Source organism: Heterodontus francisci, chromosome 32 (assembly GCF_036365525.1).
Source record: "Heterodontus francisci isolate sHetFra1 chromosome 32, sHetFra1.hap1, whole genome shotgun sequence".
Taxonomy (NCBI): Eukaryota; Metazoa; Chordata; class Chondrichthyes; order Heterodontiformes; family Heterodontidae; genus Heterodontus; species Heterodontus francisci.
In genome coordinates this window covers 5,585,587-5,598,853 of record NC_090402.1, presented here as the reverse complement: position 1 = coordinate 5,598,853, position 13,267 = coordinate 5,585,587, and the positions used below count along the sequence as shown (strand labels likewise).

At 47.8% G+C, this 13,267-nt stretch overlaps 1 protein-coding gene across 2 annotated transcripts in view; it reads right to left on the bottom strand.

Moving 5' to 3' along the window:
- snapc4 (small nuclear RNA activating complex, polypeptide 4) overlaps window positions 1-13,267 on the bottom strand; it is a 75,060-nt gene that overhangs the window by 12,830 nt on the left and 48,963 nt on the right. For both annotated transcript variants that reach the window (XM_068012066.1, XM_068012067.1), the window contains 4 exons: window positions 10,317-10,530; window positions 8,872-8,942; window positions 7,009-7,056; window positions 5,997-6,024 (listed from right to left, as the gene is read on the bottom strand). In XM_068012066.1, the coding sequence (XP_067868167.1) occupies window positions 5,997-6,024; window positions 7,009-7,056; window positions 8,872-8,942; window positions 10,317-10,530 (361 nt within the window). The remainder of the gene's footprint in view (window positions 1-5,996; window positions 6,025-7,008; window positions 7,057-8,871; window positions 8,943-10,316; window positions 10,531-13,267) is intronic.

The window sequence follows — 13,267 nt, the reverse complement described above, 5'->3', positions numbered from 1 at the left end:
TGAGATGTTAATGCAGCATCGTCAGCAAAGAGAAGTTCCCTGATGAGGATTTTCTGTACTTTAGTCTTCGCTCTGAAACGGGCAAGGTTGAACAACCTGCCACCTGATCTTGTGTGGAGGAAACTTCCTTTTTCTGAAGACTTGAACGCATGCGAGCGCAGCAGGGAGATGATCCCAAACAGTGTAGGTGCGAGAACACAGCCCTGTTTCACGCCACTCAGGATAGGAAAGGGGTCTGATGAGGCGCTGTTATGCTGAATTGTGCCTTTCATATTGTCATGGAATGAGGTGATGATACTTAGTATCTTTGGTGGACATTCAATCTTTTCTAGTAGTCTGAAGAGACCACGTCTGCTGATGAGGTCAAAGGCTTTGGTGAGATCAATGAAAGCAACGTAGAGGGGCATCTGTTGTTCACGGCATTTCTCCTGTAGCTGACGAAGGGAGAACAGCATGTCAATGGTGGATCTCTCTGCTCGAAAGCCACACTGTGCCTCAGGATCAACACGCCCAGCCAGCTTCTGGAGCCTGTTTAAAAAGACTCGAGCAAAGGCTTTCCCCACTATGCTGAGCAGGGAGATTCCACGGTAGTTGTTGCAGTCACTGCGGTCACCCTTGTTCTTATAGAGGGTGATGATATTGGCATCGCGCATGTTTTTTATTTTATTTTTTTAAATTTAGAGAGACAGCACTGACAGACCCTTCGGCCCACCGAGTCTGTGCGACCAACAACCACCCATTTATACTAATCCCACATTAATCCCATATTCCTACCACATCCCCACCTTCCCTCAATTCTTCTACTACCTACCTACACTTGGGGCAATTTACAATGGCCAATTTACCTATCTACCTGCAAGTCTTTGGCTGTGGGAGGAAACTGGAGCACCCGGCGGAAAGCCACGCGGTCACAGGGAGAACTTGCAAACTCCACACAGGCAGTACCCAGAATTGAACCCGGGTCGCTGGAGCTGTGAGGCTGCGGTGCTAACCACTGCGCCGCATATCCTGTGGTACTGCCCCCTCGTCCCAGCACAGGCAAAGCAGTTTGTAGAGTGCTGAAAGTATAGCAGACTTGGCACTGTTGAATATTTCAGGGGTAATGCCATCCTTCCCAGGGCTTTTCCGCTGGCTAGAGAATCGCCGAGTTGCGATTTTGTTGGCTGTACGTCCAGCTCATCCATGACCGGCAGAGACTGGGCTGCATTGAGGGCAGTCTCAGCGACAACATTTTCCCTGGAGTACAGTTCTAGGTAGTGCTCCACCCAGCGGTCCATTTGCTTGCGTTGGTCAGTGATCGTTTCCCCGATTTAGACTTGAGGGGGGCGATCTTCTTGATGGTTGGCCCAAAACCTCTCTTAATGCCATCATACATTCCTCTGATGTTTCCGGTGTCGGAGGCCAGCTTAATATGACTGCATAGGTGTTGCCAGTAGTCATTTGCGCAGCGCCTGACTGTTCTTTGTGTAGTGCTTCTGGCTGCTTTAAGTGCTACGGATGTTAACTCGCTGGGGGCTTTCTTGTAGTTCAGCAGTGCAATGCGCTTAGTGGCTATGACAGGTTCCAGCTCTTCAAAGTGAGATTGAAACCAGTCTGCATTCCGCTTCACATGTTTGCCATAGGTGGTCATTGCTGAGTCATAGTCTCTGATGTGGGCCCACTTGGTCTCTGCATCCCCTGTAAGAGTGTTTTGAAGGGCTTTTTCAAGTGAATTTAGAAATTTTTGTAACAGCTGTGGATGAGAAATTCTGCTAGTGTTGATGCCCGGGCGGCCCTTCTGCTTGGAGTGATGCAGCTTCTTTGGTTTGAGTCTAACCTTGCTGCACACCAGGGAGTGGTCGGTGTGGCAGTCCGCACAGTGGAAGCTGCGTGTGATTTGAACGCTGTTTAAAGAGGCTCGCCTTGTGACGATGAGGTCCAGCTGCTGCCAACGACGTGATCTTGGGTGCCTCCAAGACACCTGGTGACAGGGTTTAGTGTGAAAGAACGAGTTGGTGATGCAGAGGTTATGATAGGTACACAACTCAAGCAGTCTCTGTCCATTCTCATTCATCCTTCCAATGCCATAGCGCCCAAGGCAGGAGGGCCATGAGTCATGGTCAGCCCCAACCCTGGCATTAAAGTCCCCCAGCAGGAACAGGTGTTCGGTATTGGGGATGCTACTAATGATATTATGGAGTTCCTCGTAGAACTGATCTTTAGCTTCAGGTGGGGAGCAGAGTGTTGGAGCATAGATGCTGAGTAGGTGTACTGGACCAGAGGCGGTGAGCAGTCGGATGGATAGTAAGCGTTGAGCCATTTGAAGGCGGCAGTATCATGCTGAGCAAAGAGTTTCTGATGGCGAAGCCCACTCCATGATGTCTTGGTCCTTCATGGATCCCTACCCGGCCAGAAGAAGGTGTCGTCTTGCTCTCTTAGAGATCCGCTCGCAGGGAGGCGTGTCTCCCGAAGTGCTGCAATGTCCACATTGAGTCTACTGAGCTTGTTGTTAATGACGGCTGTCTTCCGAGAATCGTTGATTTGTGTAAGGTCTTCCGACAGGCCAGGACACCTAGTTCCGACGTTTCAGCTTGCAAAACGAAGAGCTGGTACCTTTCCTTTTTTTAATCGTGCTGTTTGGTGCGGTGTTACAGTCCACTTGTCGGGCAATGACCCTGAGCTCCAAGCACCCATTGAAGCAGGTAGACTGTGGCGGGACAGAACCTTACTGACCGGGGGCTGCCCGGTTTGAGGCGGGTGGTAGCTGTCCAGTGAGATGCGATGACCTCTCTCACCGACAAAGGCAACCCGTGGCGCCCAATCTCTACGCCAATTGAGCTGGACTTACAACCCATAACTGCTGCCTTCCGTGTTGTTTCGGTCGCTGTGAGGCGACTATGGAGTGACCTCTCCATGGCACATGCCTGGGCGGATGTATGGAGGTTGTGAGTTGCCCAAGCGTCAAAACCCCCCTCTCGGCCTTTCTGGTGGGGTCCAAAGGAGTGCAGAGCATGACGTTTGGCACCAGTATGGCTGCAGGAACTGCCGGAAACATGCAAAGGTGACACATGACCACCTTCGGGGTTCTGCTCCAGATTTTCTGTTAGGGTTTACTCCCTTAGCCTTGGTCTCTCCCGAGACGCCCACAAGGCAGTGGGGGAGAGGGTGCGGTGGGAAGGGGTGGAGGGGGTGCTGGTGCAGAGGAAGGGGGGTGCGAGGGGAAGAGCTGGGAGGGGAGAGCGGGGGGGGGGGGTGGGTAGGTGGGAAGGGGGTGCAGGTAATAAAAAAAGATGTTCCAGGATGGCCTCCTCTTGAACAGCTTGTAATTTCTGAGGCCTCCGACTATTCGGGTTTGTTCTCTTCTGTTAGTCTCTTTTATTGTCCAAGTAAAGTCGTTTTGACAAGTTAAACCAGCTAGGTTTTATTAGAGTGCTTTTATGTGTGAGGTTATGTGTGAAGTTGAGGAGCCACCGAAACCCTAACTAAGGAGTGTGTTGGGCTTATCTGTGTTAATCTTTGTGTTTAAACAGCCTGGCAGTAATTACAGCCTTGAGAGTTCTCAAACATCCCTCTGTGGGAGACCCCTTGTAAATATTAATATGTTTCCCAGGGAAGGATCACTACCCAACTATTGTGTCAAAAAAGCGTCAACACGTCTAAAAGGAAAACAGTGGACTCATTGCAGGACAGGTTTTGCTAGCAAGAGGAAAAACATGGAAAGCTGATGACTTTGAGGACTTGATGCCTGGGTCACTGGGTGGGGTGGGGGAGAGAAGAGATAGCAGGAGCATCCATGAGCCCACAGCCCAGTGACAGCTGCACCATTGGGAACAAAGCAATGCTCCTGGTTGGAGCCAGGTGTCCTGGTTTAGTTGGGGGAAGAAGTGAAAAACAAGGATAAATAAAAGCAAAATACTGCAGATGCTTGAAATCTGAAATAAAACCAAAAAGTGCTAGAAAATACTCAACAGGTCTGGCAACATCTGTGCAGAGAGAAGGAAAGTTAACGTTTCAGGTCCGTGACCTTTCATCAGAACTGGCAAAGGTTAGAAATGTAATAGGTTTTAAGCAAATAAAGTGGGGTTGAGGCAAGAGAACAAATGAGAAGGCGTTGATAGGACATAGGGTCACAGAGAATAACGGACAGGAGGTCATGGGGCAAAGGCAAAGTGTGTTAATGGTGTGGTGAAATACAAAGCGTTAGTGCAGAGAGGGTGTTAAATGACAGAATGATGAAAGCCCTAACAAAAAGCAAAACATGAAAAATAAAGTGGGCAGGCACATGATAAAAAAAGTGTAATGATGAAACAAAATATGAAATAAAAATAAAAAATGCAAAGTAGAACTAAATAAAAGGTAAAACTTAAAAAAATAAAGGGGCCCGTCATGCTCTGAAATTATTGAACTCAATGTTCAGTCCGGCAGGCTGTAGTGTGCCTAATCGGTAAATGAGATGCTGTTCCTTGAGCTCGCGTTGATGTTCATTGGAACGCTGCAGCAATCCCAGGTAGAGGCCTGCTACCCGACCTGAACCAGATGACCTGTGTCGGGTTCAGGTCAGGCAGAGTCCAGGTCGGGTAGGGCCAGACACAGAGGCTAAGTGCTCTGCTGGTAAGTACTGAAATTTTTTTTTAAAAAACCTACCGACTCCCACAGCTATCTCGACTACACTTCTTCACACCCTGCCTCCTGTAAGGATTCCATTCCATTCTCCCAGTTACTCCATCTCCAATGCAACTGCTCTGATGATGCAACCTTCCACAACGCTTCTGATGTCCTCCTTTTCCTTAACTAGGGATTCCACCCCACTGTGGTTGACAAGGCCCTCAACCGTGTCCGGCCCATTTCACGCACCTCTACCCTCACTCCTTCCCCTCCCTCCCAGAACTGCGACAGGGTTCCCCTTGTCCTCACTTTCCACCCCACCAGCCGCCACATCCAAAGGATCGTCCTCCGCCATTTCCAGCATGATGCCACTACCAAACGCTTCTTCCCCTCCCGTCAGCATTCCAAAGGGATCATTCCCTCCGCAACACCAATCCACTCCTCCATTACCCCGACACCTCGTCCCCTTCCCATGCAATCACAGGAGATGTAATACCTGCTCTTTTATCTCCTCTCTCCTCACTATCCAAGGCCCCAAACACTCCTTTCAGGTGAAGCAGCAATTTACTTGTACTTCTTTCAATTTAGTATACTGTATTCGCTGCTCACAATGCAGTCTCCTCCACATTGGGGAGACCAAATGCAGATTGAGTGACCGCTTTGCGGAACACCTCCGCTCAGTCCAAAAAGATGACCCCGAGCTTCCGGTTGCTTGCCATTTCAACACATCCCCCTGCTCTCATGCCCACATCTCTGTCCTGGGATTGCTGCAATGTTCCAATGAACCTCAATGCGAGCTCGAGGAAGGGCATCTCATTTACCGATTAGGCACACTACAGCCTACCGGACTGAACATTAAGTACAATAATTTCAGAGCATGACTGGCCCCCTTTTTTTTTTTAGTTTTACTTTGTATTTTTAATTTTTAATGTATTTTAGTTTATTTCATCACTTCACTTTTTATTTTAAACCATGTGCCTGCCTACTTTATTTTTCATGTTTTGCTTGTGGACAGGGCTTTCATTCTGTCATTTAACACCCTCTCTGCACTAAGGCTTTGTATTTCACCACACCATTAATATACTCTCTGCCTTTGCCCCATGACCTCCTTGTCAGTTATTCTCTGCGACCCTCTGTCCTATCAACACCTTCCCATTTGTCTTCTTTTGCCCCACCCCCACTTTATTTGCTTAAAACCTATTACATTTCTAACCTTTGCCAGTTTTGATGAAAGGTCACGGACCTGAAACGTTAACTTTACTTCTCTCTCCACAGATGCTGCCAGACCTGCTGTGTATTTCCAGCACTTTTTGGTGAAAAACAAGGATACTGCTATGAAAAACCCACAGGTATATAGGGTGAAGAGTAGGCATAAGCTCATAGATGCAGGATGTCTAAAAATTATACTGTACCTGACAAACTTTGAGCTTCCTTATTCATCTACAAGAGACAGAAAACACAGAGAATGGATTGATTAAAAGACTTTCCCAAACACAGTACTGCAACCCAACAAGTAGAACTCCTTCAGTGCACAGGGAAGGTGAAAAATTCACAAAATTACAGTTAAAAGAAAGAAAAACTCAACTGAAATGCACAAAACTACAGAAAATCACATTCTTGGGTCATCCAGTAGATGAGAACTGGCGGGCTATTCAACTGTGTGAGGCATGCCAGCCAAGCCATTCATGGCCTTGCCGGAAGTGCATTTGTTTTGTTTTAGTTTTAGAGATACAGCACTGAAACAGGCCCTTCGGCCCACCGAGTCTGTGCCAACCGTCAACCACCCCTCTATACTAATCCTACACTAATTCCATATTCCTACCACATCCCCACCTGTCCCTATATTTCCCTACCACCTACCTATACTAGGGGCAATTTATAATGGCCAATTTACCTAACAACCTGCAAGTCTTTGGCATGTGGGAGGAAACCGGAGCACCCGGAGGAAACCCACGCAGACACGGAGAACTTGCAAACTCCACACAGGCAGTACCCAGAATTGAACCCGGGTCACTGGAGCTGTGAGGCTGCGGTGCTAACCACTGCGCCACTGTGCAGCATGGATTACTGAATAGCACCCGGGTGAGAGAGGGAGGGAGCTCTGGTTTATTTTATTCTTCTTCACGCAAACCCTGGGACCCAGAAGCCAACTGCGATCCCATCACAGGCCTAGCTGGGACTATCCTGGTCTAAGCAGCTCAGCTAAACTCCTGAATCACTGGGGAAGCAGCTATACATTACTGAACACAGTCTGGATCTTAATCAGGACCTTACACTTGCCCCCAAAACCTCTGTCCCACTTCACATCTGCCCCTCACCCCATATGTGCCCAAGAATCAAATGTCCTTCTACCAACACCAAGCTTGAACAGTGCCTCCTAGCCAAGGTGCTGTAATCCAGTCTAGTAACCTCAAGTCTGAATACCTCGTCTTTTATGATCTGCATGCAGCCGTCTTTGTCAATCCGGAACACCTGCAATCAAAACAAGGGCAGAGTTAGTACTTGGGTCCTTCATGCTGAAGGTGCTAAATCTGGCTGGCCATTCATAGCCATATTGCATAGCACACTTGAATAGCCTTGTGCATCACAGCCAAACCTGCTTGTTGAACGTTCATATACATTCACTTCCAGCAGGGTTCATCCTATGGTCAGAGCACAAGCCCAGGTGAATCTTTTTGTACTTAGGAAAATGAAGTGCCACAATTTATTACAGTACAGCGACAATTCAACCCAAGCTTTCTTTGTCGAATCTGCCTTTACCAATGGAATCACGGGGGAAACCTGCTTCAACCAGCAAGAATGAGCTGAGCTTGAGACTCAGTGTTACAAACGTCCGCAAACAAAGTAAGAAGCAGTACAACACAGGTTAGATACAAATTAAAGCTCCCTCTACACTGACTGTTCTGTTAATGATCCTCAGCGGCAAAGTGCACACACTACTGAACCAGTGTAACAGTTTTGCTTTTCCCTTGGCTTGAGTGTGAATGTCAGTTTGGTGCCAGTTCTTAGCTGTTTGCCTGCAGGGACCAGAAGAAAAATGGAACCGTCCCAAACTCATAACTGTAGACATGTGGCAAGAACACAAGAAATAGGAGCAGGAGTAGACCATCTGGCCCATTGAGCCCGCTCCATCATTCAATATGATCATGACCGATCTTGGGCTTCAATTCCACTTTCCTGCCCACTCCCCATATCCCTTGACTCCCTGCGAGACCAAAAATCTCTCTATTCCAGCCTTAAATGTATTCAATGATGGAGCATCCACAACCCTCTGGGGTAGAGAATTCCAAAGATTCACAACCCTTTGAGTGAAGAAATTTCTTCTCATCTCAGTCCTGAATGATCGGCTCCTTAACCCGAGACTGTGTCCCAGTGTTCTCGATTCCCTGACCAGTGGGAACATCTCTCAGTTTCTATCTTATCAAACCCTTTCAGAATCTTAGTTTAGTTTAGTGATACAGCACTGAAACAGGCCCTTCGGCCCACCGAGTCTGTGCCGACCATCAACCACCCATTTATACTAATCCTACACTAATTCCATATTCCTACCACATCCCCACCTGTCCCTATATTTCCCTACCACCTACCTATACTAGGGGCAATTGCTAATGGCCAATTTACCTATCAACCTGCAAGTCTTTGGCATGTGGGAGGAAACCGGAGCACCCGGAGGAAACCCATGCGGACACAGGGAGAACTTGCAAACTCTACACAGGCAGCACCCAGTACTGAACCCGGGTCGCTGGAGCTGTGAGGCTCCGGTGCTAACCACTGCGCCACTGTATGTCTCAATTAGATCACCTCTCATTCTTCTAAACTCCAGAGAAAATAAGCCCAATTTTTACCCAGCCTCTTATCATAGGGCAATCCCCTCATCCCAGGGACCAATTTAGTAAATGTTTACTGCACTGCCTCCAGTGCAAGTATATCCTTTCTTAAATGTGGAGACCACGACTGCCCACACTATTCCAGGTGAGAACTTACCAAAGCCCTGTACAATTTTAGTAAGACTTCTTTATTCCTGTACTCCAATCCCCTTGCAATAAAGGCCAACATGCCATTTGCCTTCCTAATAGCCTGCTGCACCTGCATGTTAACTTTGTGCATTCCTTGTACGAGTACCTCCAAGTCTCTCTGAACAAGAGAGTGGATGCCTCCACATAGTCTCTCTTGCACACCTGGTTTCAAACCCTAGCCCCAGGAATTTAACATTTACTGCCTGACGCACTGCACTGCCCAGCGCAGGTGTGTTTTTTTAAACATCTTAATACCAAATAAAAACCTTACCTGTATCAAGAGTGTAAAAACAGGCGTACTGCTTAAACCGGTCGCCTCCAGTCTCTCACATAGAAGATCAACTGGATGGAGAAGGAGGAAAAAACTTCAGGCAGTGGCATTAAATCATAGTAGATCCAAAGCGCTTCCAGCAGATGTACTGCTTCCCATTTAGCTCTCTCAATTTCAACTCATCATATTCTCCCGAGTTCACTGCCTTCCCTAAATCTCTCCCTGATGTAAACTTCCCACCCATATTCACGGCCACCTCCTCGAACTGCTCAAGCAGAAAGACCCATCTATTGCCACACATTTATGGCCTTCTTCTCCGCTGGAAATTAGGTTCTGTTCCAAAATCATCTCACTATACGAAAACAAAGCTGACAGAGGAGACAGCAACAACTACAGGGGCATCTCACTCCTTAGCATCACAGGAAGGCCTTTGCTAGGGTCACACTTAAAAGACTCCATTTTCTTGCTGACTGAGTGTACCCGGAAGCACAGTGCAGTTTCCGTGCCGGCAGATCTACTGTGGATATGATCTTCTCCATATGCCAGCTACAGGAGAAGTGTAGGGAGCAGTCTGACCTGGTGATGACTTATTTTAGTGTTAGCTCCTGTGTGAAGCAGGAGAGAGTATCCACTAAGAACAGAATCAGACCTCCACCTCTACCCAGTCAAGTGTCAGAAAAACCAAACCAACACCATGCATTTATATAGTGCTTTAATGTTCTGAAACGTTCCAAGGTGTTTCACAGGAGTAATGGGCAAACAAAAATCTGATACTGAGCCACATAAGGGGATATTAGGACTGGTGAGCAAAATCTTGGCCAAAGGTAGGTTGCAAGGACCATTGAGAGCACACACGAAAGACAGCGAGAGCAAGAAGGATTTAGGGAGGGCATGGCAAAGCTTTCAGCCTTGGTGGCTGAAGGCACGGACACCAACGGGTGGAGAGATTAAAAATCGGGGATGTGCCAGAGGCCAGAATTGGAGGGGTGCAGATCTCGGATGGTTGTAGGCCTGGAGGAGGTTGAAGAGATAGTGAGTGGCAAGGCCAGGGAGTGACCTGAAAACACGGAATGAGAATTTTTTAAAATTGAGGTGTTATCGTCCAGAAGTCGCTGTAGGTCAGTGAGCACAGGGGTGACAGAACTCTGAGAGTTAGGATACGGGTAGCAAGGGTTTGGAGGAGCTCATGTTTATGTGGGGTGGAAGATGGGAGGGCGACTAGAAGAGCACTGGAATACTCAGATCTACAGCAAATGAAGGACACAGCCCATAAATGCTCTGTAGGCTCACACTTCAAGAATGTCAGTTGGATGGGGTACAGGAGGATGTCGTGTGTCTGCGGAACTCTCGGTTCAAGTTGCTAGAGGGGAGGAGAAGGACAAATGTCTCAACACACAGCAGTGAGATCCTCATGCCAAGATCCATTGTTGAGTTGTGTGTCTCACCTTCCCTCCGATTGAGTATCTTCGCTGCAGTCCAGCGACACATCTGGGCGATCAGCTTCTTTTCCAGGTCTGCTGCGCGTACCTGGCGTATCGATTTCTTGGGCTCCCTTCGGGCTCGTGGAGGCTTCAGTGGGACTTCATCCACCGCCAGGCACGGAGCGATTTCAGGGGGCGCGCCAGGATCTGGTGCTTCACTTTGTGCAGCCGGTTCCTTCTGCACAAAAGGAAAAAAAGCAACGGGTTAACAGAAATGAATGAGGATCTTGTTTAAAATTCAGCTTTCTCCAGCTTCTCTCCACACCACCTGCTGCTCACAGGCTCCCTGGCCATCCTGCTCCCCAAAAAGGGGCAGGTGTAGACCAGCTTTCCCTGAAAGGCACCCTCACCTGGCTGCAGATCTTGGTCACACAATAATATAGCACAGAAGGCTGTCATTCGGCCCATCGTGCCTGTGCCAACTTTTTGAAAGAGCTATCCAATTAGTTCCACTCTGCTCTTTCCCTATAGCCCTGTAATTTTTTTTTCTATTCAATTCATTTTTGAAAGTTACAACTGAATGTTTCCACCAGGTGAGGTGAGACTGACTGCCCTTGACATCAAGGCAGCACTTGACCAAGTGTGGCATTAAGGAGCCCTAGTAAAATTGAAGTCAGTGGGAATTGGGCGGAAAACTCTCCACTGGTTGGAGTCACACCTCACACAAAGGAAGATGGTTGTGGTGTTTGGAGACCAATTGTCTCAGCCCCAAGACATCACTGCAGGAGTTCCTCAGGGTAGTTTCCTCATCCCAACTATCTTCAGTTGCTTCATCAATGACCTTCCCTCCAACATTAGGTCAGAAGTGGGCATGTTCACTGATGATGGTATGATGTTCAGCATCATTCGCGACTCCACAGGTACTGAAGCAGTGTGTGCCCACTTGCAGCAAGACCTGGACAACGTTCAGGCCTGGCTGATAAGTGGCAAGTGTTAATCAAATAGCATTATGATCGCTGAATTCCCCACCATCAACATCCTGTGCATTACATCGATCAGAAACTGAAGTGGACCAGCCATATAATCACTGTGGCTACAACAGCAGGTCAGAGGCTGGGAATTCTGCAGCAAGTAACTCACCTCCTGACTCCCCAAAGCCTGTCCACCATTTACAAGGCACAAAGTAAGATGTTAATTGTGTGTCAATTTGTTAATGAAATGCAGGTGGAGGGTGTTAATTGGGATCTTACTGGAGCATAGAACAGTACAGCACAGTACAGGCCCTTCGGCCCACGATGTTGTGCCGAACCTTTAACCTACTCCAAGATCAAACTAACTACCTACCCTTCATTCTACTATCATCCATGTACCTATCCAAGAGTCGCTTAAATGCCCCTAATGTATCTGCTTCTACTACCACCGCTGGCAGCGCATTCCACGCACCCACCACTCTCTGTGTAAAGAACCTACCTCTGACATCTCCCCGAAACCTTCCTCCAATCACCTTAAAATTATGCCCCCTGGTGACAGCCCTTTCCACCCTGGGAAAAAGTCTCTGACTATCCACTCTATCTATGCCTATCATCTTGTACCCCTCTATCAAGTCACCTCTCATCCTTCTACGCTCCAATGAGAAAAGCCCTAGCTCCCTCAATCTTTCTTCGTAGGACACGCCCTCCAGTCCAGGCAGCATCCTGGTAAATCTCCTCTGCACCCTCTCTAAAGCTTCCACATCCTTCCTTTAATGAGGCGACCAGAACTGAACACAATATTCCAAGTGTGGTCGAACCAGGGCCTTATATAACTGCAGCATAACCTCGTGGCTCTTAAACTCAATCCCCCTGTTAATGAAAGCCAACACACCATACGCCTTCTAAACAACCCTATCAACTTGGGTGGCAACTTTGAGCGATCTATGGACATGGACCCCAAGATCCCTCTGTTCCTCCACACTACCAAGAATCCTGTCTTTAAGCCTGTATTCTGCATTCAAATCGACCTTCCAAAATGAATCACTTCACACTTTTCCAGGTTGAACTCCATCTGCCACTTCTCAGCCCAGCTCTGCATCCCGTCAATGTCCCGTTGCAACCGACGACAGCCTTCCACACTATCCACAACTCCAGCAACCTTCGTGTCATCGGCAAACTTGCTAACCCAGCCTTCCACTTCCTCATCCAAGTCACTTATAAAAATCACAAAGAACAGAGGTCCCAGAACAGATCCTTGTGGAACACCACTGGTGACCGAGCTCCATGCTGAATACTTTCCATCTACTACCACCCTCTGTCTTCTATGGGCCAGCCAATTTTGTATCCAGACAGCCAACTTTCCCTGAATCCCATGCCTCCTTATTTTCTGAATGAGCCTACCATGGGGAACCTTATCAAACACCTTGCTAAAATCCATATACACCACATCCACTGCTCTTCCTTCATCAATGTGTTTTGTCACATCTTCAAAGAATTCAATAAGGCTTGTGAGGCATGACCTGCCCCTCACAAAGCCATGCTGACTGTCTCTAATCAAACCATGCTTTTCCAAATAATCATAAATCCTGTCTCTCAGAATCCTCTCCAATAATTTGCCCACTACCGACGTAAGACTGACTGGTCTATAATTCCCAGGGTTATCCCTATTCCCTTTCTTGAACAAGGGAATAACATTTGCCACCCTCCAATCATCCGGTACTACTCCAGTGGACAGTTAAGACGCAAAGATCATCGCCAAAGGCGCAGCAATCTCTTCCCTCGCTTCCCGTAATATCCTTGGGTATATCCCTTCTGGCCCCAGGGACTTATCTGTCCTCATATCATTCAAAATTTCCAGCACATCCTCCCTCTTAACCTCAACCTGTTAAAGCATATCAGCCTGTTCCACGCTGTCCTCACAAACAACCAGGTCCCTCTCACTAGTGAATACTGAAGCAAAGTATTCATTTAGGACCTCCCCTACCTCCTCCGACTCCAGGCACA